This window comes from Ciconia boyciana, chromosome 17 (assembly GCF_034638445.1).
Source record: "Ciconia boyciana chromosome 17, ASM3463844v1, whole genome shotgun sequence".
Classification (NCBI taxonomy): Eukaryota; Metazoa; Chordata; class Aves; order Ciconiiformes; family Ciconiidae; genus Ciconia; species Ciconia boyciana.
The window spans coordinates 4,315,292-4,342,635 of NC_132950.1; the positions used below are offsets into that span (position 1 = coordinate 4,315,292).

Sequence of the window (27,344 nt, forward strand, 5' to 3'; positions counted from 1 at the left end):
CCTCAGCCTGTGTGATTTGTGTGGTAGTGAGAGCATTCGGCTCCATCCTTCCTTCCTGTAGGAGCAATTTTACTGCAGTAATTCTCTATGTGTGACACTAATGTTTATGTATGCTTTTTATTATTATTATTATTAGTGGTTCTTTTGGCATTTCAGCCTCCTTTGGGGAGGGAGGGGTAAAAAAAGCCAGCTGGGTTTTAGCAGGAACTGCTGCTCCGCCCCATGTTCATGGAGGGAATAGCTACAGAATTTGGGAGAGGCTGAGCTTTGTAATTTGGGCTCAGGTTTAATATTTAGTGGTTATGCAAAAGAAATAGAGCCAGAGCCATCTCTGCTCCAGCTGCTCCACTACTCCCCCATGCTTCTGCCTCTGATGCTGCACTGGGAGGGCTCTGGGCTGACCAAAATTGTCTGCTTTGTGCGACCACCCACCCCACCTCAGCCAGGACTTCATTAAAACAGTCATTTGACCGACCAGTTGCATAGACCCTTCTAGGAAGCGGTCGGTCCAATTAATTCTGTTAAATAACAAAATAACATTCAATGCAAACCATGACAAACTGCTTACAAACATCTCAGTGTAAAGTCTCAGGATCTAGTGCTTAGGCAGGACCCAGCCTCCACCCAGGCCTGGGGAGATCTGGTCTGGGGTGAGAAGCTGGGAAATAACCACACACCTCTAAATACCTTTGAGAGCAGCTCCACCGCTCTGGAGACTCTGGCTGGCCTGGTTTACGGCTCCAAAGTGAACAGATGAGCTCAAGCCAGGATGCCACCCTCTCCGAATGAGGAAGGACCTGCAGAGATTCTCCAAAGATAGTTAAGAGAAGGCAAGCAAAGGAGGATGGGGACTGACATGGTGCTGTTGGTGACAGCTGGTGCTGCTGCCTGCTGCTACATTTTTCATAGAGAACTTCCTCGTGAGGAACGGCCCTTTTTCTTTCAAGATGTATTTCAGGAGTGACTGCACAGCCCAGCCACGGTCAGTTTGCCCCCAAAGTTTGCCCGTGTCCTCAGCAGAGAGTAAGGGGATGTCACCAGCCTAGACGAGAGCAGATTACTGGTATTAAATGGGGACTCAGTGGAGGAATTAGGCACTTACCAGGAGTGTGTGTGTACGTATGTGCTGTGATTCAGCTCTTTGTAGGTTCTCCTACTCCATCCCTGTCCCATGCTGCCTGTGTTTCAGAGAGAAGTGGCGTGAGGCTCATTCCTTGCTGGGCACAAAACATGGTATAAATACTCGGTGGCTGTGATCTTCCTGCAGCTGTTGTGGTTAACAGCAATGTGGTCTCTTGGATAATTGCACAGGTCAGGCTTTGCTCGCCTAGGGTTTAAAAGATGTAGCAGAAATACAATCTTAGTTCTTAAAAAGAATTATTTAATGGAGATTCGTGTTCAGCCTCAGGCCTTGCCGCATGAGCCCCAGCTCCTGTGCAGACTGTAGAGCGCTGATGCCTTGATCTTGGCTGCTACATATGCAACCTGAGTTTAGGTGATACTCACTGCCATGCATGGCTGTCAGGTCAACTTGTTTTGTGTTGCACCCCTCCCATGCTGGTGCAAGGCATTTGGAGAGGCAGAAGCTGCTTGGGGCAGCCGGGGAGCACTGAACGCACCCCAGGCACAGAACAGGCTCGGCAGGATGCACCAGGCAGCTGTGGCAGGGAGCTGTGCTGTGCAGAGCTGCCTGTGCTGTGCTGGAGAAAGAAGCCTCTGCTCCTGCGTGGGGTGATAAATCATTTAGAGGGTGATGACAGGCACTGAAGACAGGGCTGTTCCTCAGCCTCCCCCCGAGGGAAATGGTCCACGCTCTGGGTTCATGGTCAGGTTTATTGCAGGGCTTTGCTGGAGTGGAGGGAGAAGGGAACATGATTTTTATCATTTCTGGTTTCTTTGAAAATTGGCACAGCCCTCTGTGTACTTTCAGTGTCGTTCCTAGCCAGACAATAACCCCAGAGCCCCAAACCCACGCTTCCCAAACACTGCTCCAGGCATCTGGAGCAGCACTGACTCTCCACTCCTGAGTTGGCTTGTCCATGCAGACTGATTCTGCTGCAGCCGGGCTGGCGTGAGCAAGGCTGGACACCCTGGGAGATGTGGATGCTTGGGGGTAGCATCACCTCCTTTATGCTGTGGACATCTTCATGATGGAGAAACGGGCATTTTAGGTGCAAGTCTCCATAGGTCTCTGCTGTGGGGTTATGTGGATGGCACCTGAATGTGTCTCATTTTCTCCATTCAGTCTAGGGCAGTGACAGCTTTCTCTGGTCAAATCTTAGTCACGGGCTGTCTTACGGATGGGTGGAGGTGTTACTCCTCAAGGATGCCCTGGGGTGCCAGAGCTGGCTTTGCCCCAGCAGAGCCAGTGGCACAGACACACTGACTGTGCTGGGGTGAAATCAGCGGGCAGCAGGGCTTGGGCTGCCCACGGGCTCGCGGAGCAGAGACAGCAGCCACTGTGTGCTGTGGTTGTTGCATCCCAGGGAAGCAGTGGCGGTGTGTACCCCACCACAGGGCATCCAGCAGTGCTGCTGGGCCTGCGGTTGATGTGGCTGCCAGCATGGCTGAGGCTTTGCCAGACTGGCTGGCTCAGCTTGGAGCCCATAAAAGCCCCCCAGCCTGGGCCAGCAAAATGCTCCATCAGCCTAAATGTCTCCGCTCATGCTTCAGAGCGGTGCCCTAAGCAGCTCTGAGCCTGCCTCCCTGCTGGCAGAGGTAAGGTGTCCTGTCCCACCACAGAAAAGTTCAAAGCCTTCTACATAAGAAGACACTGAAGTTTAAGAGCGGGGGAACAGGCTTGAAACTATCATGGTGTACATACAATGCAAGTAAGTTACCTTGGCTGTGTTTTTAGGGACTGCTGCACTCATGTACTGAGCGATTTTAGGGACCAAACTCACAGAAACTGAATTCAAACAGCTGTTGCGTAGGGAAAACTGGGTTCTGGTAGAAGCATTCAGGTTTTATTGCCTTTTACAACAGAGCTTTGGAGAAGCAGTTATGGTATCAAGCCATCACTCTGTTCTTTAAAAAAAAAAATCAGATTAAAGAAAAGCAAACCAGAACTCCCCAAATACAAACTAGATAATTCAGTAATATTGCTGCTGGTCTGCAAGACTTTGTCCAAGAACCAGATACCTCCTCGTGATGCTGCAGCCAGGAGAAGGGCATTAGGGGAAGTGCAAAGCTTAATCTTCAGGGCACAGACACCAAGCAAGTGTGTAGGCACAAGTTGCATAGCACTGCAAGGCATTGACCTGGGATATTGCTGAGCCGTTTATGTGGTACCAGCACAACAGGCTGGTTCTTTGGTATTCCCTCTTAATATTGATGATGTTGACCTGGGTTGCCTGTTGGAAAAAACACCCCCTGCTTTATTTCTTGCATTGCTATGTGCCTATAATATCTTTATTTCCTTGCCATTCATGTAGAAAACAAGGGAGCAGAGAAGGAGGCAGGGACCCGGAGCTGCCCGACGTGTGTGAAGATGAAGCTACGTCCTGAAGCTGCCTGGCTGTCGCAGGCTGGTTGCTCACGTGCTGCTGCTGTTGTACCCATCGTGATGTTGTCTAGCACACATCTGCCCTCATCACCAAGTCCAGGGCCCGCAAAGCAGAAAAAAAACCACCCCAAAACGGACCAACCCAGAAAACCAGAAAGGAGGAACAGAGCAGCAATAAGAAGAGCAAGTCCTCAGGCAGTGCAGCTGGCAGAGGGCTGGCTCGGCCTCGTGGGCAGCTGCGTTCCTCGTGCGAGGTGTCTGTGCGCTCCTCCGTGTGTGCCTTGCTCTCCACTTGTGCTTCACGTGTGGGCTTTGTAGTTGGGTGTCTTGGCCGATGAATGTGGTTTTATTTGTAATGCAGCAAACCAAACATTGTCTCATGGGTTGTTCGCCCCAGAGACTTTTTCCTTGCTTTTTTGCATTGTCTATTTCAAGCATTAGGGGAAAAAAAAAATTACATTGGAGCCAGGTCTTATATCAGAGGACAACTGTTTTATTTAATGCACAGGTAAAGCACTTCTGTATACCCGGACACAGTCTTGCTCCTGTTGGAGTTGACAGCAAAATTTCTATGGATATCGGTTAAATGAGGATGAGATCTTCCTTTTGGAGTGAGCACTGTCACTCTCTATGCCTTTCGTTCTCTTTTTCTCCTTCTCTTCTTATCCCTCAGTTTTGCACAGTGTAAATCCTGCCAGCATTGATGGCTTTAGTCAGGGCAGTGTTGTAAAATAGAAGAACTACACAATATTCTCTGTAATGTGCAATGAGCCTTTGAATGTCGCAGAGATCTGGAGCATTGGGATATGCTGTTACACAGAAAGGCTTAGTGCACCGAGGACATCAGCTAACCAAGTGTGCTCTTCCCAAAGAGCTGGGATTGCACTCAATCAGCTGCACCTGGTCCTGTGCACATGGACCTTGTTCTCAAAGGTGAAAAGAAGTGGCAGGTTTGGGGTTTATTTTATTTAAGGGTGATTTTCTTTCCCTCACTCATCTCTTAGCTCCTTTAAAATTATGTACCTGATGCTTTAAAACTAATTTCCTGAGAAATGAGCCAAACTGGGAGAGCTCCTTAAGATGGAAGATGTTGGTGGAGGGTTTCTAGACTAAGGAAAGCTACAGAACACAAATGAGATCAAAACTTGATCTTTTAGGGTTTTTAAGGCTTTAATTTTTAACTTTATTTTAAGACTGTAATTTTTATGCACGTGCTGATGCTGCTATTTTATCCATAGATTGCTTCTAAACTTGGGATTAGAAGCTTCATCTCTACAGTTTGACAACAGGTGAGAGATTGCACTTAAAAGGGCAAATGCAGCTATTTCAGTGGCTGTTGACTATCTGGACTGTGCGTGTAATCAGGAATTTCACTCTTGCACTCAGAGTAAAAACCAGTGACATCAATCTGTCAAAATATATGTCAATATTTTCCCTTGAGCTTTATGGGGTCTGAACATGCCCCTGGGAAGCCAATGGGATTGGATTCTTATTTTATAGTACTTAAATAAAGGACACGATTAAATTTGATTCCTACATAATCATCTTACTGTCTTTTTTTAGGTTAATCCTGAGAGCTTGGGACTTTCAGTCTCCTAATTTTTTGTGCGAGGGGATATGTGTATGAGGATTGTTGGTAGCAACTGGTGTACTGGTGTTCCCGTTCTGTTTACTGCAGTCTAGTTTGGTGGTTCCCAATGTTTTCCTAGCTGGGCTTTGCTGCTGGTGCCTTCTGCTCCCCGTCCGCAGCCTGCCACTTCCCCTCGCTCCACCCCGGTGGGATGCCCAGAAGCAGTTGCTGCCTGGGCTCTGCCCCGTGTCCCGCCTGTAAATATTGGCAAATTGGGAAATAGTATTACAGCTAATGTATTTTATTAAGGAGACCTTTAATTTTTTAAAGCAGGCAAAGGGATTATATCCTGCAAAGGTTACTGCTCTGGGCCTGTGCTCTGCATTGCTCGCAGCCAGATGGTAAATCCCGCCCGCGTTTGTGCGTCTGCCTGCACCAACTGTGTGCTCAGCATCCTCCGAGGGCCTGTGGTTCTGCTTCGGCTGCATGCCGCAATACATCCCGCGGGCTGGTGTGCTCGAGCACATGCTTGTACCCTGCTGCCTTGTAATGAAGATTTAAGCACTCAGTGAAAGGGGGTGAAAATGGAGATGGGGACTTGGCAAGGCTGAGAGCGCAGGGGGGCTCTGCAATCGCAGGAGGAGGGACTGGCCAGGAGGAACCACTGCCTGCGGAGCGGATGGGCTCTGGATGCAAACAGGTCTGTGATGGGGACAAAGCGCTGGGGTGCCACCATGTCCTGCTGCACACCAGGGGCTGAGCTGAGCAGCCCCGGGGAAACAGTAGGAGCAAACTGTCTGTCCTCCGGTTTGCGGAAAAATGGGCGCTCTCCAGCTGGTGTCCCCGGGGCTGGCCGTGGTGGAGCTCTGCTGCAGCAGGGCTGGGCTGCCGGCAGCGAGGAGGATGGCTGCAATGCCGGGTGAGCCCCTAGCCTGCCCAGAGGGGTGACCTGGGGACAAGGATGTGTCTCGGGAAGTCACCTTACCCCTGGGGAAAAAAGGGACTACTGGTAATCCTTATCCCCATGGCTCTTCTGAGGTCTAAGCAATACTTGGGTGGTGCTCAAAGAGCTCTAAGACTGCAAACTTGGGGTTATTTATTGTATTTTTAATATATGGTAAGAATAATTTAGGGATGGAGAGACACTTCGCTAATCCAGCCAGTTGTTGGGGTTATTCTAGTAATGCTAGCGGGGCAAGGCTGCAGGAAAGCTGCTCTCAGCCTCAATGAATGTGACCAAACAAATCATCATTTACAAATTAGCTCCATGTCATGTTCCTTCAGTGACAGCTAAAGTGTTGCTTTGGTTTTGGAGGGGAATGAGTATTTTTTATGATTACCCCAAAATCTGCTTTGAAAAAAATTTGCCCTTTTTGCTGAAGGAAATCCTTCTGGAGCTGTTTCCACAGGTCCAGGGAGCAACCAGAATTGTACAGCTGAGCTCGTGCTGTACCTTGTTCCTCCAGCAAATCTGCCAGCCTTGTGGGTCTTTCCCATATACCTCCAGAAACCGGCTGTATTGCGTTGCAGACAGCAGCCTGAAAACTTGCATGGAATGAAATGAGCAAGGGGCACTAGCAGCAAGAGAAACACCCAGATTTATTCAAAGGCTTGGTAGGACTCCTGCAAAAATACGCTCTAGTTCTCACTTAGCTGAAAGGAAATCCTTGCTTGTGTATGTGCATGTTAGGGCAGCTCGGAGCAATGCTGTTTCTGCTCTGAAGAAAGGAAGAGACTAAAGAGATAGTATTTATTTAAAAATAAACATCTCTGGCAAGCTAGCCCTTTTATCCATTCAAGAAAGTCTTTCTCTTTAGCTGGATGGCTAAATACTTGTTTCACTTCTCTCTATGAATGAGGGGATGGGGTTTAGCATGCAGGGTTCCTCTGAGCAGTGAGAAGAGAGGGCGTAGGCACGCTTTGATGCTTTTGTATATGCTTTGTATTTTCCCCCTCCAAATTCTTGCTTGCCTGTGCTATTCCTGAAGCACCAGCATCCTGTGAAAAGTGATACCAGGATGCTCTGAACCGCACTTGCTGGGCTCTGCATCCCGGGAGGGCTCCTCTTTCCCCACTGCGTGATGGCACGGTCGGCTCTGGTCAGCTTTGGTTGGCTTTTCCAGCTTGGGGGTGAGCCCAGATTGAGAGACCTTGAAGGAAATGTCTCTTTTGGGGAAATCGCATGTCTCTTTGATCTCCAGGAGGTAGATTTCTCTCTGTCTTTCTCAATTAATACCTCTAAGCCTTCGGTCTGGGAGGTAGTACTAAGTAAAAACCCTGGTTTAGTCTCTCCTGACTGGCACAAAGGAATACAGCAGTGAATGTCTTTAACCCTTTGGGCAGGAATACATTGCTATGAATGTCACATTTGCAAAGAAATTAGTTTTTCAGCTCTTTGATATATTGCAGCATGCGAATGGATGCATAGAGCACCACCCATGGCGTTTATAAAGCTGCCTCCTCCAGCTGCGCCCATGCAGGGGCTCTGCTTTGGGCAGTGGTTCCCAGTGATGTATCTGTGAGAAATCGCAGCGTGGGCAGCTGTGGTGTAGCTGCCAGTAATGCCAGTAACTCATGCTCACAAGATAAACTAAATCACCTGCAGCAGTAAGTGGGACTGGGCTGGGATTATTTTATTTGTTTAGTGCCTTGAGACACAAGAAGCAAGCTGCACAGCAAAAGACTGGGCTTTCTGAAAGACCATGTGCCATGTTTTCTTTATCATCATTTCAAGGGTGGATAAGTCAGGCCTGTCCTTTGCTGGTCATGGTGGCATCAGCTACGTACCTTGTTCGTGTCATATCTGGGGCCAACATCTGACCAGACAGTGCTTCACTTTTTGCATCTTGCAGGTTGCAGGTCAGAGAAATCTTTGAGTTTCAAAGCTGGAAGTGCAGCAGGAGATTTGTGCCAAGGGAGCGGTGCACTTCGCTTGCGGGTTTGCAGGTGCGGCCATGCTGAACGCTGGCAGTGGGTCCGGCCGGGGGGCTGCAGCCTGCCTCGGGCACCAGCGTGGGCTGCTGCTCTTCCTCGCTGCAGAGAGAGGTTGCAGGGTCAGAGATGGAAAATGTGGCAGCTTTAGGTATCTTCTCCTTGCATGTCCCCTGTGATACACCATGGGGGGGACACCTGATAAGTACAGGGTCTCTGGCGAGCCCAGCACGCTCCTGCTGCTGTGCCCCGTTCTGTGCCCGCCTGTCCCCTTTGGCAGGTCTTCATCTCCCCTGCCACATGCCAGAATTTGGCCCCCAAGGCAAGCAAAATGGTGCAAAACCCACTGAGGCTAAATGCACCCCCAGCTCCCTGCAGCGTGGCGTTGCTAACCCAAGCTGTGTTGTTTGGGGGTCCTAGGGAGAGTGGTTTGACACATGCTGCCCCGGAAAATATTCCTGGGGAATAAAAATGGGGATGGCAGGAGCAGCTGGTGGTCGGGCAGCATCAGGGTTGGTTATGGGAAAGGTGATTCTGTGTACAGCCCCATCCGAAGGGAGCCCAGCGGGGGAACAGCATAGCTGCATAATGAATTGCAGCTCAACAAAACGACTCCCAGGACAGGGTTTAATTCCTTATTTATTGCCAGACTTGCAGGGGGGAGCTGGTGGGAGGAATTTTATGTTCCTTCAGCCCAGCTCCATGTCCTCAAGCCATCAGCAGCTCTGCAGCAGGGGCTGAAGGAGGTTTTCCTCCATTTCTGTGGTGTGGGGCCGGGGGGAGCTCATGTGCTCTCTCCAGCTCAGTGCTTTCCCTCTCATCTCTTGCCCAAGAAAACCAGGACCTTCATCCTGCCAGCCCAGGGGCTTTGTCCCAGCCCCTTAGAGACCCAGGCTCTCTCTAAGGGCCCTGGCTGCCCTCGCTCACCCTCAGAGCCCCTCATCCCCTGCCAGCTGCAGCGAGCAACATCCCGTAGCTGGTGCCTTGGGCTTTTTTACACCAAGCAGCACAACCAGGTACGTGAGAAGCTGTTGCATGATTGCAAGTTATCCTTTGATGGTGCAGCTAATGCAAGAGCTTCAGAACAAACGCAGCAAGGATTGTTGTCTCTGGGCAGACTTGGCCGTGTGAGTTAAAAGGATCATTTATGGTCTTGGACACCTTCATCAGTGATCTCCAGGCGCAGAGCCCCCATCTTCAGTGTTTTGCTGGCTGCTCCGTATTATTGTTCTGCTACAATAAAAGATGGTCCTTCTTTGGGATGGGTGATCTCACCTTTGTGTCGGATGGTGATAGCAGGAGAGGCAGGCTCCTTCCTGCCCGGAGGGGATGGGCATCTCAGTAAATGTAAAAACCTTTCCAAAGGAAGGAGGACTGTGCTGCTGTGCTGGGGGGTCCTGCTGAGAGCATGAGCACAGCGGGTGTCCAGCAGGAATACTGGAGACCGGAAAGCAGATAGTGGGGGTTTTGTGTGTATATATAACTTAGTTTGGGTACCAAACTTTTCCACTTTACCAGGACACGTTCACAGTGTTGTTTGCTGAGCAAAGCAGTGAAAGGGATTTCTTTTCTGGCCCAGAGCCTCTTACAGAAGACCATGATCTGATCAGGTCCCTCCCATTAACCTGGATTATCCCATGACCCTGTTACTCTGAACGCAGCCTTCCACGGGACAAGGGAAGGAAAGGAGCTCAAGAGCTAGCTGCTGCCTTTCACCTTCCCTTCCTGAAGAAAAGCCATGTATGCTCAGAGTCGCTGCTAGCAGACGCCCAGGCCCTCAGTCAGTAACCACAAGCCATCAGTCAAAGCATTCCAAAAAAAGTGTAAATTCAAGAAAAAATAAATTGCAACTTTTGAGGATATAATTTGGATCCTCTGTGCCGTAATTTTGCTGCTGTTTCTGATTTATAGGCCTGTTCTGTTAGTATTTAAGTCTCTTGTTATACTTGATGTTAAATATGACTCTGTATGTACTCTGCTATAATTCAAGCATGATGTATATGCACTCAGTGCTGTAATGGCATGTGGCCATTACACTGTAAATATGTACCATGAATAGAGATGCTATTTTTTGCATGCTTTTGTACTCTAGAACTGAAGAGAAAATGACAATAAAGTCCACAGAAATGACACTTGGCGTAAGTGCGGTTCCTGATGCAGCGCTTGCTGCTGGCTCTTGCATGCTCTCTGCTGTTCAAGCCTTCTCTGTGCTTTTGGCTACAGCAGAGAGCGGCTTACAGGGCTTCCACCACTCCTTTTGTCCCTGCCCTTTCCCTGCTGGGCTTTTCCCTGGATGAAGAGGCTCAGGGACCCATCATGCTTCGGTACCGCATCACCGGCTGTTACAGCATCTTGCTGTATTGTGATCTGTGAAGTTGTCTTGCCTTAGTTGCATTTGCTTCCAAAGAAATGTGCAATTTGCTTTGAAAAAGAGATGTTGGCCTGGCCTAGAGCTAACTCTGCACGGTTGTGGAAACCACAGCAAAACCCAGGCTCACCTGGTGCCACTGTGCTGGAGCTGGTTGATCCTGCGGTGCTCCGGGGACCTTCCTCCAGGTGAGGCACGCAGAGGCACTGTGCTCTTCTCTTTCCTATAATACTGAAAAATAATTTTAAAAAAAGATTAAGGCATTATCTCATCACCTGTCATTAATGTTCTGCCCAAAGAGAGACACAATGGGCCCAATAACAGCTAATGCTAAACACACCCGTTAATTCATGGGCGTATAAATCGCTAGCACCCTCTGCGTCTGGATGTAAAAGGACCCGAGGTACAAAGTACTTGTAGTGAGCTGGGTCTAGGGTCTTCTCTGTTCACCAAGATGCTCTGGGCTTTATTTGTTCTCCTGACACCTTCGCAGCCTGTTCCCGAGTACCGCAATGAGCTGCCCAGGAGGAACCGAGACCCCAGAGCACAAGGGAACAGCTGGGCTGTGTGTCCCCTGAGACAGCTCATCGCTCGGGTGGCACAGTACTCAGTCCCTCTGGTTAAGCAGACCAGACTTGGCTTCTCACTCCCACAAGCTGATTTTTTTTGGCTTCATGGTCAGGGGACAGAAATGGGGACACCAAAACCCTTCCAGCCAAGGATGGTCGCCCATGCAGGTCCAGGTCCTTGGCTGTGCCTGAACAGCAAAAGTAAATGGAAAAAGAAGAAACTTGGATGCATCATATCCTGAAGCGTGTTTTTCCAGTAGAGCTGCGCTGTTTGCTGTTGTGTTGTTGGGAGGAGACGTGTGGTGGGGGTGAACACTCAGTTTTGCTGGACAACCCACGTTGTTTCTAGGTGGGGTTTGCCATTTTATCTGCTCTGGCAAACTCTCCAAGTGTGGGCGTAGCTTTGGAAATCCCTAACCTCCCTTTCCTCCCTCCCTGAAGAAAGCAGGAGCCCACTTTGTGCCCTGAGCCAGTTGCTGTCTGCCGGGAAACTCATCCCATCACAGAAACGTCCCTGTCTGAGCCGATCCTCGCCTCTCCCCCGGCAGCTGGTGGATGGCATGGCACGAGGCATGTCCATGCTTCAAATTAGGATGTTACAGCTTCATGTTCCCATTCTGCTTGCAGCAGCAGGCTGCACACTGAGACGGTGACTGGTGTTTCCCAGCAAACCACACTAAGACAAAAACCTGCTATTTATTTTGCAAATGCTGAGCAAAAAGCACTTCGTGGCCCCGTTACTTGTAACGAAGGATATAGCGATTACCATCTTTTAGGTGCAGCCTCAATTAAAAGAGAGAGAGGGTTTGCTTAGATTTTATAAGCCATGCAGCTTTATTTCTCACCTGGGAACGTTTATTCCTAACAAGTCCGGTCTTTGCATTTTTGTTAAGGGAATGACCCTCTCCAGGGTGGCGATGAGGACGGGCGGCTGCGGCTCTCCCAAAACCATGGCAGAAATGGCTGGGGCTTGGTCACTGCAAGGGCATGGGCTGACTCAGCGCTGGAAAGGGGGGGACGAGCTCCATCACCAGCTCCTGCGGGCTCAAGGCAGCCACTGAACATCACTTTAAACTTTAAACTTTTATCCTCCTCTTTTTTTTTTTTCCCAGCTGGGTTTCCTAGCTTGTTCCTAGCACACCAACACCAAATTAGTGACCGAAGAGCTGAAACCCCCTTTGGGGCTGGGTCGTCCAGTGCTGCAGCGATCCCGACCGGCCGAGCCTTAGCGGGTACGGAAGGTACCACGTTGCTTTGTGCTACTGGAGAAGCAATTTGTGTGATAAGCTCAGAAAAACATGCCCAGATGTGCCCCAGTGCCATAACAATGGGGCTGAACCCGCTGCAACCAGCACCACGAGAGGAAGGAAAACCGCTCTGTAAGAGGGACCGGCAGAGGCTCGGGTGTGCAAATGGGGACATCGAGGACGCGTTAATGCCCAAGCACTTTTGCTGGGTTAGTGCTATCTCCCACTCCGACGCCGGGTGGATTAATACCCCAGCGTTTTGTCAGGGAGTAAATAAAATATTGAAGTCTATGATCGCTTGTTCCCCGGGGATGCGGCATCGCGGTCCCCCCTCGGTGGGTCACGTCACGGCCACCATCACGCATCCAGCCCTGAGACATGGTCGGTGACGTGTCCTGGGCCAGTAAATGCCCCCAGGGTTTATGGTCATTTTAGGATCTTGCTGGGGACTTGATCTGGGGTTTGACCCAGCCAGGTAAATGGCTTGAAAGCCGCTCCCCCTCATTTTCTCTTAAATGGGCTGCGTTTCAAAATGGATTTCTTGAGCAGTAAATTATAATTTAGTGCTTATTATAATATTCATTAAGAACTGACTTCTGCTGTAGCGTTACACCAAACACTAATTATTAGAAATTAAGGTGACAGGAGGGAATAATATTCTGAATTGTGTAAGTAGGAGTAATAACAGCCCGGGAGGGCTAAGCAAGGCAAAGCAGTGGGAGAATTTCCTTTCTGCAGGGAAATGAGAGGTGATAAAATCCTCAGAAGCAGCTGTACGGGAGTCACAGCTGCCTGGGCAGAGCGTATGTAGTGAGGTGCCAGGCTGGGGGAAGGGGACAAAAGTCCTCAGAGCTGGTGGTGGGTGTGAGAACAGCAAGCGGACGGGTCGCAGGCATGGGACCATTGGGTCCAAAGTGTCCGGTTTTGGGGCATTGCTGCTTGGCGGGATCCATACAGGGAAATGAGCTCCAAAGGCTCAATCTTGCCTCAACATTATTTCTCTAGTTCATTTGCTTAGGTTTGTTTGGGTTTTTTTTTTTTCTTCAGGCTGAAATTAAATTTCCTATGAAGATTTCCAACAAAAGATGGGAAGACATTTCTGCTGGGTCTGATATTAGATGCCAGTGTGTGTCCTTACGAGCTGCAGGTTTGGGTGCTGGTAAGCAGTTGCTGCCCGGGCTTCGGGCATGGTCTGGCTGCAAACGGGTGGTAGTTTTAAAGCAAAAGCCTGAGTCCTCAGTTACAGCTAAGGTGGAGCTAAACCAACCTCTGAATCACATTTTGTCATGCCAAGTTTGGCCCTGGGAGCCACAACTGCTACTGAAAACTAACTGCAGCGTTGGTAGGATGGATGTGGAGGCAGGATGAAGGGCTGGGGAAGCACCCAAAGCCATGCAGGGCTGTGCGAGGGATGTGTTTTCTCCTGATGCCCTTGTGGTCCCCAGCGAAGGGGGAGTCATCAGCCCTCAGAAGACACAGCCCCAGCCGGGAGTAACCCCGTTATAAACTTCACCCTTTGTTGTTATCCGTGCTGCTCCGCACTAAGCTGCGTGGCTGCCTCCAAGGCTTCCCTCCAGAGAGGTTGTTTAATCACGCTCCCTCTTTCCTATGGTCTAACTGGGGGGGGGAGGAGGTTGATCTTACACATTGTTGCTAAACATTTCCAGGATTTGTCTTTTCTTCTCCTTGAGTAGGAAAAAGCCATTTACCATTTTCTTTTCTAAAGCAATTTCCGGGGAGGTCCAGCAAACACAGCCAGGAGACGTCAGCATCAAGCCCTGACCGAGTTTCTTCGCTTGAGTAAATCAATGTTTTGCCACTAATGTGATCTGAATGCCCATTTTCTGTGCCCCATTTATTTTAATGCAGGGGCTGGAGTGCAGGGGGGGCAGCACCAGGGCAGCTCTCCGTAAATCCCACCGAGGTGCTCAGCGCTTTCACCCCCATCCAATTTTATGGCGTGTGATGTGCAAACACATTAGGGGAGAGCCGCCGCGCACGCCAGCCGGGATCACTCGCGTCACCCGTGGGGCCTTGCAGCGCCCATCTGTCTCCCTGCCTCCCTGCCTATTTTTTTGGGCAGGGGAGGTTTCTCAGGGCTGCATTTTGGGAAGGGGGATGCTCTTGCTTAGTCTGGGCCAGCCAAAATATCTGTGAAAGAAAATTTTTGGGCATAACAGGGGTTTTTTTTAATCATTATAATGGGATGGTGCCACATGAGCATCTCCTCCCTGCCCTGTTGGTCCCTTCAGCCCTGCTGCTGGATGGGGACAGGGACGGCAGCCAGGGACAGGGATTGCCAGCGAGGGAGGGAGCTGACCTGCCGCCAGATTGAGGTGAAGCAATTAAAGCCTGTGGCTGCCACCAGTATTTCCTGCCTGTAATTAAAGCTTTTAATGAGGAGGCATACGGTAACACACACACACCCTCCCCCCCGCCCCCGGCCCCAGGCTGGCATTTTGCCAGGTGTGGGTTTATTAACGGATGCTAATTACACCATCATTCAGCATATACGTCGAGGAGGGCTGCATCGCCTGGCCCCAAGTGCTCAAATTGGCTGTGAATGCTGCCAAAAAATTTCTAAATTTTATTTCTCTTTTTTCTCCTTGCATTGGGAACTGAACCCCCAGGTGTTTGTAGGGCATTTTGGGGACACCACCACCCTGGGACACAGTGCCGGCTCCTGCCTCGCTGCACCTGACCCCCTCCTCCATGTGTGGGGGCCACAAATCCGGCTGCACATCCTACCCGCAGCTGGCGAGCGCTTTTTATTCCCTGGAGTGAGTTTTGCTGAAAACCTGATAGTCCTGGTAGCCGCAGTGGGGCTCGAAGCCTTTCCCCATCCTGAAGGTGCATCCAGCTGCTGGGACGTCCCTGGCCCCCACGAGCCTCTCTGGACCAGCAGCACATGTTATCCCGGTAAGAAAACCAGTGGCTTCATTCCCCTTAGACCTCAGCTCTGCTGCTGGGGTGTTTAGTAGACCAAGTACACTACACCAAGGCTGGTTCCCCCTGCAAAAGTCTCTTGGTAATGTTTTACAATAGCTGGTTATATTTTTTACATTGGCTCTTATAAAGTACCTCACTCCCAGCCTGGGGCTCTTTGAATCTTCCAGCTCCATGCAATCATTTAGAGAAAATGAGCATTAAAATCAACCACGTGAAAGTTCTCCCCTTTCTTTAAAAGCCAGACCCAGGCCCCGCTCCTGCAGCAGCTTGGTGCCATCCTGTCTATGCCTGCCTTGTACCTGTACCGCTGTCACTGATGGGACACATGCCGTGGCCAGCGCTGCTCTGATGTGCTGAATCAGCCCCCGGCAAGCAGGGCCAGGACGGCCGGAGAGGCCAGTGAGGATGGAGTCAGGGTACGTCGAGCTGCTCACCAGCGTCTGGACCTCGAGGGGACCCACAAATGCATGAGCACGATTCGGGGCTCGGAATGCCCCTCCGGTACCGTTGGAACCCCCAGCCGAAGGATGAGCTGCTGCAGCAGCAGGTGAAGCTGGAAGGAAAACCCTGTGGCCTTTGCCGGACGCCATAATGTTGCGTGAGTGTCTGAGGTTAACTGGGGGGATTGCACAGGCTCTGGGAGCTTCCCTGGCAATTAGGGATTCAGGCAGCGGCAGCCCGGAGCAGAGCGGGGCGTTCGCAGGCAGCTGCCTAACAAGCTTTTGCAAAGTGCGGTGGCAAAGCGCAGCACCAGCTCCCAGGCTCATATCCCGAGGGTGGTGGGTGCTGGCCAAAGGCACCTCCTGCTCCGTTCTCCAGAGGATCGGGAAATAATTTATTTCAAAATATTTCACTATGATGACTCAAATGCCAGGAGCGCAAGTGACAGGACGTCATTTTTGGGAGCAGGTAGGAAGGGGCGTTCACAGGAGGGTGGGAGGCCGGTGCAGGTACGGCCCTGCCAGAGCCCAGTGCTCCCTGAACGGGTCTGTTAGATATCCCGTGCCAGGAGGGTTGAACGTTTAATGTCAGATTTCCTTATTTGAGATATTTACCTATTTGACATTACAGGAGATTTTGCTTTAGCAGTGTGATACAACAATACACTGAAATCGCAACACAAGGGTCGTGTACTGATTGCAATGTCCAGGCGAGTCCCAGTACAACCATCATGCCCAGTACCGCCACGCCCTGCTCGCCCACAACTGCGATCGTGAAAAATGTACTGGAGAAGACCTTGGTGCTGTGCAAGCTGCCTGGTCGGGAGAGGAGAAAGTGCAGGGGGCTGAGCACAAATGAGTGACAATGAGAATAATTCCTCTTTAAAGGAAAATACGGCCTTAGGGTGTATAAACGGTCCATCCTGATCCAGCTTCCTGCAAACACGTGCGTGGTCTCTCATGGCATATAATGCCCAAAGAAAAGGGTCTCCCACTCATTAAGGGTAAAACAACTGATTCATCTGAGGAGACACTTGACAATTCTTGGTGCACGTGAAAGTTATGGAGAGGCGGGGAAAAAAATAAACTTCTCTGCAAGCAAAGCCTTGGGCCAGTCTCCCGGTGCCCTCTGCTGCCAGAGCGTCGCCGGCCGGCAGCGCGGCCCAGCTCTGTGGGCACTGCAGTGTGCCAGGGAGCTCAGGGCGGGCTCCTGCCCCGCTTTCAGGCTCAAGGATTTTGCTTCGCTGGTGCTACTTGAGCCTCGGTGCCGATTTTGCCCTGTGACAGCCTTTGCAGTTTCATACCGTAACACTGGCATTAGGCGAGGTGAGCTCCCGCGAGTGGCACCCCCTCTCCGCTAACGCTTCTGTGCATACCCATTTCATTCAGTTTTACTGAAAGTGTTATTAACAAAGGACTTTCAATGCTTGTTTGCATTTCATAGGTAAGCATTTTAAAAAAATAGCATTATTCCCTCTCACAAAACAATTGTCCTTCAATATACGGCTACCACATGTCACTGAAATATGCTGGATCTCCTGGAGAGACTTTTTATTGCTCTTTGGGAAGGATTATATTTGGCAACAGCCTTCACTGTGTATCCTGACCCCCCAGTTAAAGACTTTTATTCTTTAAATTGATTTTATGAACAAGAATGAAGAGGAGAAATTAGGTTACAGGATTTTAATGGCAGTTGAATTTAAGAAGCTGGTATCTCCAGAGGGGTCATGGCAAAGTTCCTTTTTAATTCACAGATCTGCTCTTCTCCATGTGTCATTTATTTTAGCTAAACGGTTTGGTCATCAGACCACCAGCATTTAATCTCAGCTGAAGAGAAGCCTAAACAAAGCGCTCAGCGTAATAAATCTCCTGTTGAGAACCTCCATTAGCTGTAAATGGCTGTCTTATGTGTTCATAATAATGATGTATTCATTCACCAAAAAAAATGCAACCCCTTTTTCAGAAATAAATACCTTAAAAGGGCTAAGTCAACAAGTCAGGTCCCACCAGTGCCTAAATACCAAGGCATTCCACAGCGATGCAACCCCAAACAGTGCAGGTGCTGAAGCGCTGCATGAATACATGCGAAGACCTTCGTGTTCGGGACGTTCCCCTCTGCCTGCAGCAAGGCCTGTATTCAGGATTGCAGGCAGAAAGGAAAAGGTTTCAGACACATCAGTGCTATCATCCACACCACTTTTTCCTCCTCTTTATTTCTAATAGAGGATACCACTAATTTTGAGGCCTCCAGTGAACATACTGTGACATTGTGAGATTTGGACGGCAACGGCCCTGCGCCGTGCCCCGAAGGCCGGGCAGCAATCGGCTGTTTCATCCCCCTCTGTCAAACTCTTGCTTGTAGTTCTTCCCTTGTGGAACCGTTCATGGGCTCTTTGGGTTCGCGTTATCACCTTTGCTTCTTAGCAGGTTTTCCAAATGTTATTCTTTACAATTTTGCAAGAAATGAACCAACAGCTACATATCTGTGTTCCATTTACAGACTAGTGGCTGCTCGATTTCTGCAACAAAACTGATGGTGATGGTACGGAACGAAGACACACTTTTTCAGCAAGACTATCTACAGCAGACACTGTATTAATTGTGACATTTTCCTACTTCAAGTTCAAGAATATTAGATAACTGTTAAATCGTTTTCTAAACAAGTAACTTATTTTTTACCTGATTCCCTATTTTTCCCTCCTCTGAACTCCAGCCTCCACATAGACTAACATCCACTACAGAAGTCGAGAGCTCAACATCAGAAATTAATTTCCTCTGTGAGGGTTTCAAGAGTGGCCACTGAGTCTCACAGGCCTCCAGCCGCACATCAAGGCGATGTATGTTTAAAGACACTGGTTTTACCAAGCTGATTCCATAGGAAGTCTTCAGAAGTCAGGGAAGAAAGAATTGCAAAGTGTATTTAATGCTTTTAATATATTTTTTTTATTGCAGTAACTTCTAAATTATTCACAAGTTTAATGTCTTTCAAACGTCTATGCCAGTAAAGTAGAAATGAGGATTGGTATTTCACGATATGTCTGTACAGGAGATTCAAAACCTGCGGAGGCCAACGGAAAGATGCACGCAGACTAAGGTGTTTTGAAGCAAGTACAGATAGAATAAGCTTAATTAAGTGACTTCTAAGAACTCGAGCACATCAGGCAGTCTTCACAACATTTGTACAGGAAAATCTGATTAAAAATGAATGAAATGACTTTGCTAGTTCGTAGAAAAAGGACACTGGACGACAAACAAACTATATATATAAAGCAACATAAGCTAAAGTAGGACAAAGCGATCGAGCTGCTTGTTTCTTCCAGTGGCTTCTACATCGTTGGTCTATGGAGCAGCACGCTGTCCTTGCCTAAAGAAAACACCAGCTACCTCCTTGCAAACGTACGTGGAGTGGTAAAGTAACCCTGAAATTTCAGAAATTGGGTTGAAATTCAGTATTGATGCAAACAGGTCTATTTCTCATCAGAACCTTGACAACAGTGTCACTGCCTCACCCTTCTCTACGGGCTTCCTAGTTGTTGGCTTTTAAAACACAGTGACCAGCACCTTAGCCTTAAGAAGGTGCTGCCTGTGCAATACAGCTCCTTCGGGAAGCTGGTGCAAAGTCCCGATGTCCTCACTGACAAAAACATCAACTCTGAACTGGTATCAGTCTGGAAATTCACTTAGACATTCTTACAGGTGGATTTTTTTTTTTTAAATAATCAAAATAAGCAAATGCTATGTTGTGTTCGAAGTTAATGTTCATAAGGTCAGGAAGCATTCACATACGTTCCCAGCCAGGTTATCCAACCCAAAATTTATTGCCAGTCTCCACTTTCAGTTACATTTCACAGAAAAACAAGGCCCTTTTCTCTCCCTCCTTCCCTAGGGAGCTGCTAAATAGGTGCAAACTGACACAGTTCGACAGCTGTTAGTCTAGGTCCTGGCAGGATTAGAGGAGTAAGGGATTAGGGGAGATGCTTCTGGAAAGATAAGCAAGCTGTCTAAATGATTTTTGTTGCCTTTTCAGAATTTCCATTACAATAACTGATCATGCTTCTTTACTTTTTTGCTTTTCTCTTCAACATCTTTCAGCACGTCTTGCAGTTTCTTAGAGTTCTGTGTCAAGAATGCAAAGCTTTCTTTGAAGTTGCCGGTCCCGTGCTCCCTACAGATATTCTCAAGCCCATCAAACCATTGCAAAATCTTCTCAAGCTCAGCCCGAGCAGCCTTCTGTTCTTCCAGTTCTGCGCGCAGTGCCTGCCCAGCAGACGCCTCAGCCCTGTACTGCTGCTGCAGCTGACGGATCTCATCCTGAAGCGCCTGGAACTGTTCTTTGCTGTACGGGTACTGCTCGTGGACCTTGTCCTCGGGAAGGAGCACGTTCTTAGGGATGTTTAACACCAGCTGCAGAAGCACTTCTTCCATTTTACTGAAGAGTTTATCAAAGTGCTCCTTCATGAAGAGAAGAAATTTCTCCGTGCTTTTCCGGATTTGTAAGGGGCCGATTTTACAGTCAGGAAACCCGTTCAGCTTCTTCAGGATTACACTCTCAACCACCAGCATCATTTCGAAGAGGTAGTCCTGGAACGCGATGTAGACGCGCAGCATGCACGTCTGGGGAGTGAAGCCGAAGAACTGCGCTTCGTAGGCCATGGGATTGACCGACATGGTGGCGGATGAAAGCTGGTAAGGAAAGGAGAGAGAAACGCAGGCCCCGGGGGAGACGGGCCTTGCTGTAGGCGGGAAGGCCGAGCCCGCAGCTAGAGGGGAAGCCGACTCCTACAGGACGCCCAGCGCAGCCGCGGCCTCCCGCGCCGTTACCCGAGGCACCGAGGCCGCTCCTCCCGCTCTAGTGCTGCAGACCGAGGCTGGTAACCGAGGCCGGTACCGGTGCCAAGCCCCCCGGCCGCCGCTCGCCCGCCGGCCGCTCCGCTGCCTCCACCGCTTCCCGCCCCGTTCGAACTCCCTCAGGCGGGCGGCACCGCCCGCAGCCAATCAGTGGCCGCGAGGATAAACGCGCCGCCCAATCATCAAGCGCTCCAGCCCTCGGGGGCGGGGAAAGCGAGGGGGGCAATAGGCCGCGCTCGCTGCTCGGCCAATGAGAGCGCAGCGCGACCGCTCGGGCGCTGCCGGCGCCGATTGGCTCCGCCGGGGGTCGGCAGCGGTGGCGGTGGCGGTGCGCGCAGGCGCAGACGCGTGGCGGAAGCGGAAGCGGCGCGGGGAGCGCTAAGATGGCGTACCAGACCTTCCGGCAGGAGTACCTGCAGGTGCCGCCCGTTACGCGGGCCTACACCACGGCCTGCGTCCTCACCACCGCCGCCGTGGTGAGTGGGGCCGCGCTCCCTCCGGCCTGCGCCTCCGCAGACCCTCCTGAGGGCCCGGCCCATGGGTGGGGACGGTGGGTCCGGCTCCGCGGGACCCCGGGCGGCTGCCCGCGGCCTGACAGAGCCGGCGGGACGTGGGGGAGAGGGAGGCTGCGCGGAGGGTGCCCGGGAGAGGGGGTGAGGCTCGTTGGAGCCATTCCGGCGGGTTGGGGAGAGGAATGCGCTTGGGAACCGTGGAAGGGGTTACCCCGGACACCTCCCCCGCGCCAGGGCCGGGTCTCTTCCCCTCGGGGCCGTCTGAGCGGAGGGCTCCCCCGAAAGCAGTGCGTCCAGGACCCCCGCTGCCTGCCCGCCGTGGAACCTGGAAAAGAGCAAAGCACAAATAAATAATAACGGCGTGAGGGGGCTGCAGAGGTTATCGAGGCTGGCTTTTGCTAGAAAGGTCACTGTGCTGACTGAGGACTTGCTGGCCTCTTTTTGGCAGAGAGAAAGGGGGTTACTCTTTTGGGTGCATATAGCTTTTTCTTGGTGTACTGATTCCATCAAATGTTCTCTTCTTTTTCAGCAATTAGAACTAATCACACCCTTTCAGCTGTATTTCAACCCTGAATTAATATTTAAACACTTTCAAGTAAGTTTTTTCTAAATTATGGGAGGTTTTTAAGTAAACTGTTGAGTTTGCAAGTGCTTGTCTTCTCAAAATTGAGTGTTACAAATGACTATGACTTTTCATATTGAAGTTATATTTTAAAAAAGCTAATGAAGCTGGAGTGCAGATGACTGTATCTTAGCATAGGTTTTAGATTCGTTGACTGTGAAGGAGATTTCAGTTATATTGTTACTTGCTTTTGTATTTAGACAATAAAAATAAGCTGTCATGTTTAAAGTCCTTGTATTTGTCTTATTTCCAGGTATGGAGGTTAATCACAAACTACTTATTCTTTGGACCAGTTGGCTTTAATTTTTTATTTAACATGATCTTTTTGTATCCTTCATCAAGTTTGTTTTCTTTCCTTGGAAAGCAGAGCTCCAAAGTACAGGCACGTTGCTATACGTGCATATAGGCAAAGGTTCAGTTCTGCTCCACCGCGAAGTTCCTGGGAGTTTGGCAATGCTAACTTCACTGATGTCACGAATGGACATCAATGGGATTTCCTTCATAAGTTGTCAAGAATTTTGCCATTTATTTTTGTGGTGTTAAGACTTTGTTGTACAAGCCTGATCCTTCAGGTTGGTTCTGACACACAGGAGAAAATTCCAAGCACCTTTTTTCTCCTGGGTCTGCCCTCTCTGCTGCGGCACCCAGAAAGAGCCAGTTGATGAAGTAAATTGATACAAAACTTACGTCTAAGCTCATGTATAATTGAATCCTTTTCCGCTTGGATCTTTCTTTAAACTCATTCGCAATTGAATTTTCCTGACCTGCGACTTCAGATATCGTTACTGCCGAATGCTTGAAGAAGGCTCTTTTCGAGGTCGGACGGCAGATTTTGTATTTATGTTCCTTTTTGGAGGACTTTTAATGACTGTATCCTTTTTTAATTCCAAACTGCTTTAGTGAAGCTAAAGGTACGTGAATGAGAACTGAAACCATGATGTTCCATTTATCTTATTTCTGAGGTGATAATATATTTTTGTTTGTAGTACGAGGAATAACAGTATTTGTTAAAGTAGTTTTGAATGCTTTGTGACTGTTGCTGTTAAATACTGGGCTGGTCCTTCAGGCTTTTTACTGCTTGACAGGATTATGGAAATGAGATTATCAGATAAAAGAGGATTGCTCAGGTGTGTAATTGTGCTTAGGTTGTCTAAGAGAAATGCTGTTGTTTCAGTGATTTCATGCTAAATTATACTTTAATGGGATTATTCATGCTGCAGGTACCCTGAATCCTGCTATAGGTGTTGAATTTGATTGACAGTAGGTTTGATTTACTTGAACCTGGGAAAGTAGAGATAGGAATTGTATGGAAAATGTAGGACTACAGGTCAAGCTGTCAAATTCTTCTCATGCTTGACCTCACAACAATTATTTGGTGAACTGTTTTCTTTAACTCACTATCACAGCTTTTTGGCCTGTTTGTGAACTTGGTTTTCTTGGGTCAAGCATTCACAATAATGCTCGTGTATGTATGGAGCCGCAGGAATCCCTATGTCCGTATGAACTTTTTTGGTCTTCTCATCTTTCAAGCCCCATTTCTACCCTGGGTATTGATGGGCTTTTCACTGCTTTTGGGGAACTCCATCATTGTGGATCTCCTGGGTAAGGAATGGCAAGAATCACGGGGATTTGTTCCTGCTAGTGTTTTACATGAAACAAAAAATGTGGAAAAAACAAGGGGCTAAATGCCTCTTACTTAGTATTAGTCAGTCTGGCATAATGGTACTATATTTATACCAGGCTTTTCTTGATTTCTAAACACTGTAGCATATTTTGTACTGTAACAAGGATGGAAAGAGCTTCTGATGCTTTGGCTCTTTATTGCTTGGATTCAGCCCAGGTACATAATCTGATGGAGGGCATCAGACTATTGAAGTAAAATAGCTTGTATCGCTATTTTTATCAACTCTAATAGAGCCATAACATCAGTATGTTTAATGATGACAAACAGTTTTCGTTGTGTTAATGTCTCGTAGCATAAGTTAAACTTTTCATCCAGTGTCAATGTGCTTCATTGTTTTTTGTATTTCTCTATCTCTTATTATATTTTCTGTGAAAGAATCAATGTATGGTGTGTGTTTTTTCCTTTTCCTGAGAACTCTAGTGAAGAATTTGAAAGTTGTAAAGGAGAAGTATTGAAAATCACCATTTAACTCTTCTTTACATGCTAGGCATTGCCGTTGGGCATATATATTTTTTCTTAGAGGATGTCTTTCCCAATCAGCCCGGTGGTGGAAGGCTTCTGAGAACACCGTCTGTCCTGTAAGTATTGGTGTGTGATTTGGAACAGATGTATAAAAAGTGCTTCCATGGAAAACTGTTTATAATTCAGTCACATCAACTTCTGGTAAATTAGACAGCTTGAGACAGAATTGTGGTGTGTCTGTACTTGCTGTTTTATTTAACTCGTGTTGCCAAACAAGGCGGGGGAGGTCTTACGGATGTGTAAGTGGGAACTAACTTCTTGCAGAGAACGGTTAAAGGGGTTTTGTAACCCTTGAGTTCTTTGGTGACACTTTTTAGTCTTTGCCAAGTGAGTTTTGCCTGTTGGTGGTACCAAAGATGCATGTCTCTTATTGAGGTGTGGGGAATAAGAAGAGTCCTGCTGCGTATGAACACAGTGACTGAGGTATTAAATATATCTAATTTTTTTTTCATCTGTAGATCACTTTCTATTTCACAACTTTGGCAAAAGACTTCAGTGTTTGTACTATTGAGTGGTGCTACTCCTACTCAGTTCCCTCTTGCGAAGAGGGCTGCAATCATCTGTAATGCTGTACAGCAGCCTGGGTGAGAGAAGCTTGCCTAAATGATAGGGCAGTTGAGACACTGAAAGTTGAGCTCTGTGAGACTCTTAGAATTATCTAGAGCTGAACTGATTCTCTTTTTTTGTTTGAACTAGCTTCCAGAAGCCTGAGTAATTGTGATATTCAGACCCGTGCTTAGTTTAACTGATGGGTCATACCTGTTTGATTGGACAAGTACACTTACATTGATAGTTTATTTCTGCTTAGTATAGGCTTTGTCTTCAAGTAATTGTACCAGGTGATGGCTGCAGGAATGGCTGTCCAAGGACAGCTGTGCTGGTCACTTCTGTAGGCTGTCCTGGTTTTGGCTGGGATAGAGTTAATTTTCTTCGTAGTAGCTGCTATAGTGCTGTGTTTTGGAGTTCGCATGGGAATAATGCTGATAACACAGTGATGGTTTAGTTGTTGCTAGGCGGTGCTTACACTAGTCAAGGACTTTTCAGTTCCCCATGCTCTGCCAGGCGCACAAGAAGCTGGGAGGGGGCACAGCCAGGACAGCTGACCCACACTGCCCAAAGGGCTGTTCCATACCATATGGCGTCATGCGCAGTATAGAAACTGGGGGAAGCTGGCCGGGGGCAGCGATCGCTGCTCGGGGATGAGCTGGGCATCGGTCAGCGGGTGGTGAGCAATTGCATTGTGCATCACTTGTTTTGTATGTTGTGATTATCATTATGATTATCATCATTTTCCTCTGCTGTTTTATTAAACTGTCTTTATCTCAGCCCACAGGTTTTACTTTTTTCCCCAATTCTCTCCCCCATCCCACCAGGGCAGGGGTAGGGGGAGGGTGAGCGAGTGGCTGTGTGGTGCTTAGTTGCCGACTGGGGTTAAACCATGACACAGGCCTATGCTAATCTAACTTGGCCTTAGCAGCTGAAGGCTGTTTCTGCTGAGGGCTACCTTCACATAAATGCAACTCTAGACAAATGGAGTGTCCAGTTACACATGTGCGATAAGGATATATTTGAGATTTCCCATTTTCAGAAAGGGCGTGTGCACTCAGCTCTGTGCAGGAGGAATCCTAAGGCTGTTGGAGCAATGCATGCTGTCTCAGTAACTCTCTTCCTCTGGAAAAAGTGTCAGCTGTCTTCAGGCTGCCATTTAAATCCTTTTACCTCTCTGTTCAGAAGGCTGCTTATGATTCTTGTCTGGGTCTAGAATTGGGGATTTTTTTTTCCCCAGATGCTTTAATTTTCTTTGATGTCTCTAGCTGTAATCCTGTAATACCCCTGGTATTTTCTTTTTTCGTGTTCTGAAAACTTCTCTGAAATGGCCTGTCACTCTGGGTGAAGAGAAATAATCCCTTTAGCTATTCTAAGAACTGTCTTGTTAAACGCACTTTACTTTTAAGATGTTTTGGATATAATGATTGCTTGTATGCAGCCTGTGACTTTGTTTGTTTGTTTCAAAGCATCTACTACATTTTTGTTTGTGGATAAACAAATCCACGGAGAGAGAATCTCTAAAACTAGTTTTGAGAGTGGCAAAATAACCTACGAGAGTAAGCATGATTTTTTTTCATAAACAGGAAACCCAAGCCTCTAATGTTGTCTCAAATGCAGACTCTTCTGTGGATTTCAAGTCTGCCTGTCAATGCCTGCATCCTGCCTGTGAGGTTAAGATAATACTGCCTGTATTTGACTCTTACTTTGTCCCCTTCTCAAGATGTGAAGAGCTCTTCAATATCCCATTCATGTTTTGCTCCCTTATCCTGTCCTGGGAGAACATGCTAGCTGTATGAAATTCTGCCTTACACTGGAGGTGGAATTTTAACTTTCAGCTGAATCTCATCAGTCTTGGTTGATTTAGGCACATAATTCTAGACCTTCTTCCAGATGGCTCGTATTTGGAGAGCAAGCGTGACTTGGATATAAATCACCAGTGCTTTGGCAGGCTGTTTCTGAGGGAGGACGCTGTACATGTGCAGAATTTGAGCAGTCTTGGTCTTATTGTGAAACACTTATTCTAAAGGAAAAAAAAAAATCTTTTCTGTTTTCCAGGAAAGCAATATTTGATACACCAGAAGATGATCCTAATTACAATCCCTTGCCAGAGGAACGACCAGGAGGATTTGCATGGGGAGAAGGTCAGCGCCTTGGAGGCTAATAAGTGTCTGTGCCAAAGCCCAGCGACAACTGGGAGAGACTGACCTGAAGGAAGCTCCATACTGGGGACTCTCTCATTCCCCATTGCAGAAAGGACACTTTTTGACAGCTCTACAGTTTTGAATACAAGCACTTTATGAAATGGCAGTCTAATCCAAGACACTTCCAGGCTACCAGTGTCTTTCCCAGTCAGGGAATTTATTGTGCTGGTAACGAAAATACTAATCCAGTGGAGCCAAAAACCTAAAACTGGAAACCATTTCCTGTCAACTTCAGTTAACAAGACCATGAGTACTTGTTTAAAGTGATTTCTAAAGCATTTTTTCAAGTTATTTGATACAGGAAACTATATGGGAAACTTTCCAGGGGACAAAACCAATTTTTTGGTTTTAACTCATTTTTTTATTCTTGGATAAAACAGCTACAAAACGGTTGAATGTGTAAGTCCCTATTTCAATGGCAAAAGGTTTTTTAATCTGAGATGCTATTGTCTCCAGTCTTGTTTGAATTGTAAGAAATACAACATGTAGCATAATGCAGGCTTTTCATTTTGCCACTTGGGTTTCACGAATGTGCGTCTGTGTGAATGCACTTGCAGGCTGAGACTACGTTTTGATGGCTTTTCCGCCAAAGACCGTGTGTTCAGATGACCAGGTTTGAGTCTTCCTGGTTTGTTTAAATAGGTAGTTCTACAAAATCCATCCCCACACATGCACACTTCTAACAGTTATTAAATGAGTTGGAGCACTAGGGAAGAAAACTTGTCTGGAGTCAGAACTGCTCAAATATCTCGGACGATGAGTTGAATAAAATGTCTTGTGGATCCTTTTTTGTTAATCCTCTGTATAATCCTATAGTCTTGAGGCAG

At 48.1% G+C, this 27,344-nt stretch overlaps 3 protein-coding genes across 8 annotated transcripts in view; 2 read left to right on the forward strand and 1 right to left on the reverse strand.

Moving 5' to 3' along the window:
* CAMKK1 (calcium/calmodulin dependent protein kinase kinase 1) overlaps nt 1–5,049 on the forward strand; it is a 108,389-nt gene extending 103,340 nt beyond the window's left edge. For all 6 annotated transcript variants that reach the window (XM_072882397.1, XM_072882394.1, XM_072882398.1 and 3 more), the window contains one exon: nt 3,435–5,049. In XM_072882397.1, coding sequence (XP_072738498.1) covers nt 3,435–3,507 — 73 coding nt within the window. In that variant the 3' untranslated portion in view covers nt 3,508–5,049. The remainder of the gene's footprint in view (nt 1–3,434) is intronic.
* Nucleotides 5,050–18,510: 13,461 nt separating this feature from the next.
* MIS12 (MIS12 kinetochore complex component) lies at nt 18,511–20,536 on the reverse strand. Its single transcript, XM_072881893.1, has one exon. The coding sequence runs from the start codon at nt 20,245–20,247 to the stop codon at nt 19,615–19,617; it is 633 nt and encodes a 210-aa protein (XP_072737994.1). The 5' UTR covers nt 20,248–20,536; the 3' UTR covers nt 18,511–19,614.
* A 218-nt stretch (nt 20,537–20,754) lies between these two features.
* Nucleotides 20,755–27,301, forward strand: DERL2 (derlin 2). The gene is made up of 7 exons (XM_072882369.1): nt 20,755–20,903; nt 21,469–21,534; nt 21,815–21,888; nt 22,338–22,431; nt 22,968–23,163; nt 23,733–23,823; nt 26,372–27,301. Exons 1-7 carry the CDS (start codon nt 20,811–20,813, stop codon nt 26,475–26,477), a joined length of 720 nt encoding a protein of 239 aa, XP_072738470.1. The 5' UTR covers nt 20,755–20,810; the 3' UTR covers nt 26,478–27,301.
* The last annotated feature ends 43 nt before the right edge of the window (nt 27,302–27,344 follow it).

Coding starts and splice junctions, on each gene's coding strand:
- MIS12 (XM_072881893.1), bottom strand. CDS start 20,247: ATGTCGGTCAATCCCATGGCCTACGAAGCGCAGTTCTTCGGCTTCACT.
- DERL2 (XM_072882369.1), top strand. CDS start 20,811: ATGGCGTACCAGACCTTCCGGCAGGAGTACCTGCAGGTGCCGCCCGTT. Junction 23,164..23,732: donor CATCATTGTGGATCTCCTGG/GTAAGGAATGGC, acceptor TTTACATGCTAG/GCATTGCCGTTGGGCATATA. Junction 23,824..26,371: donor CTGAGAACACCGTCTGTCCT/GTAAGTATTGGT, acceptor TCTGTTTTCCAG/GAAAGCAATATTTGATACAC.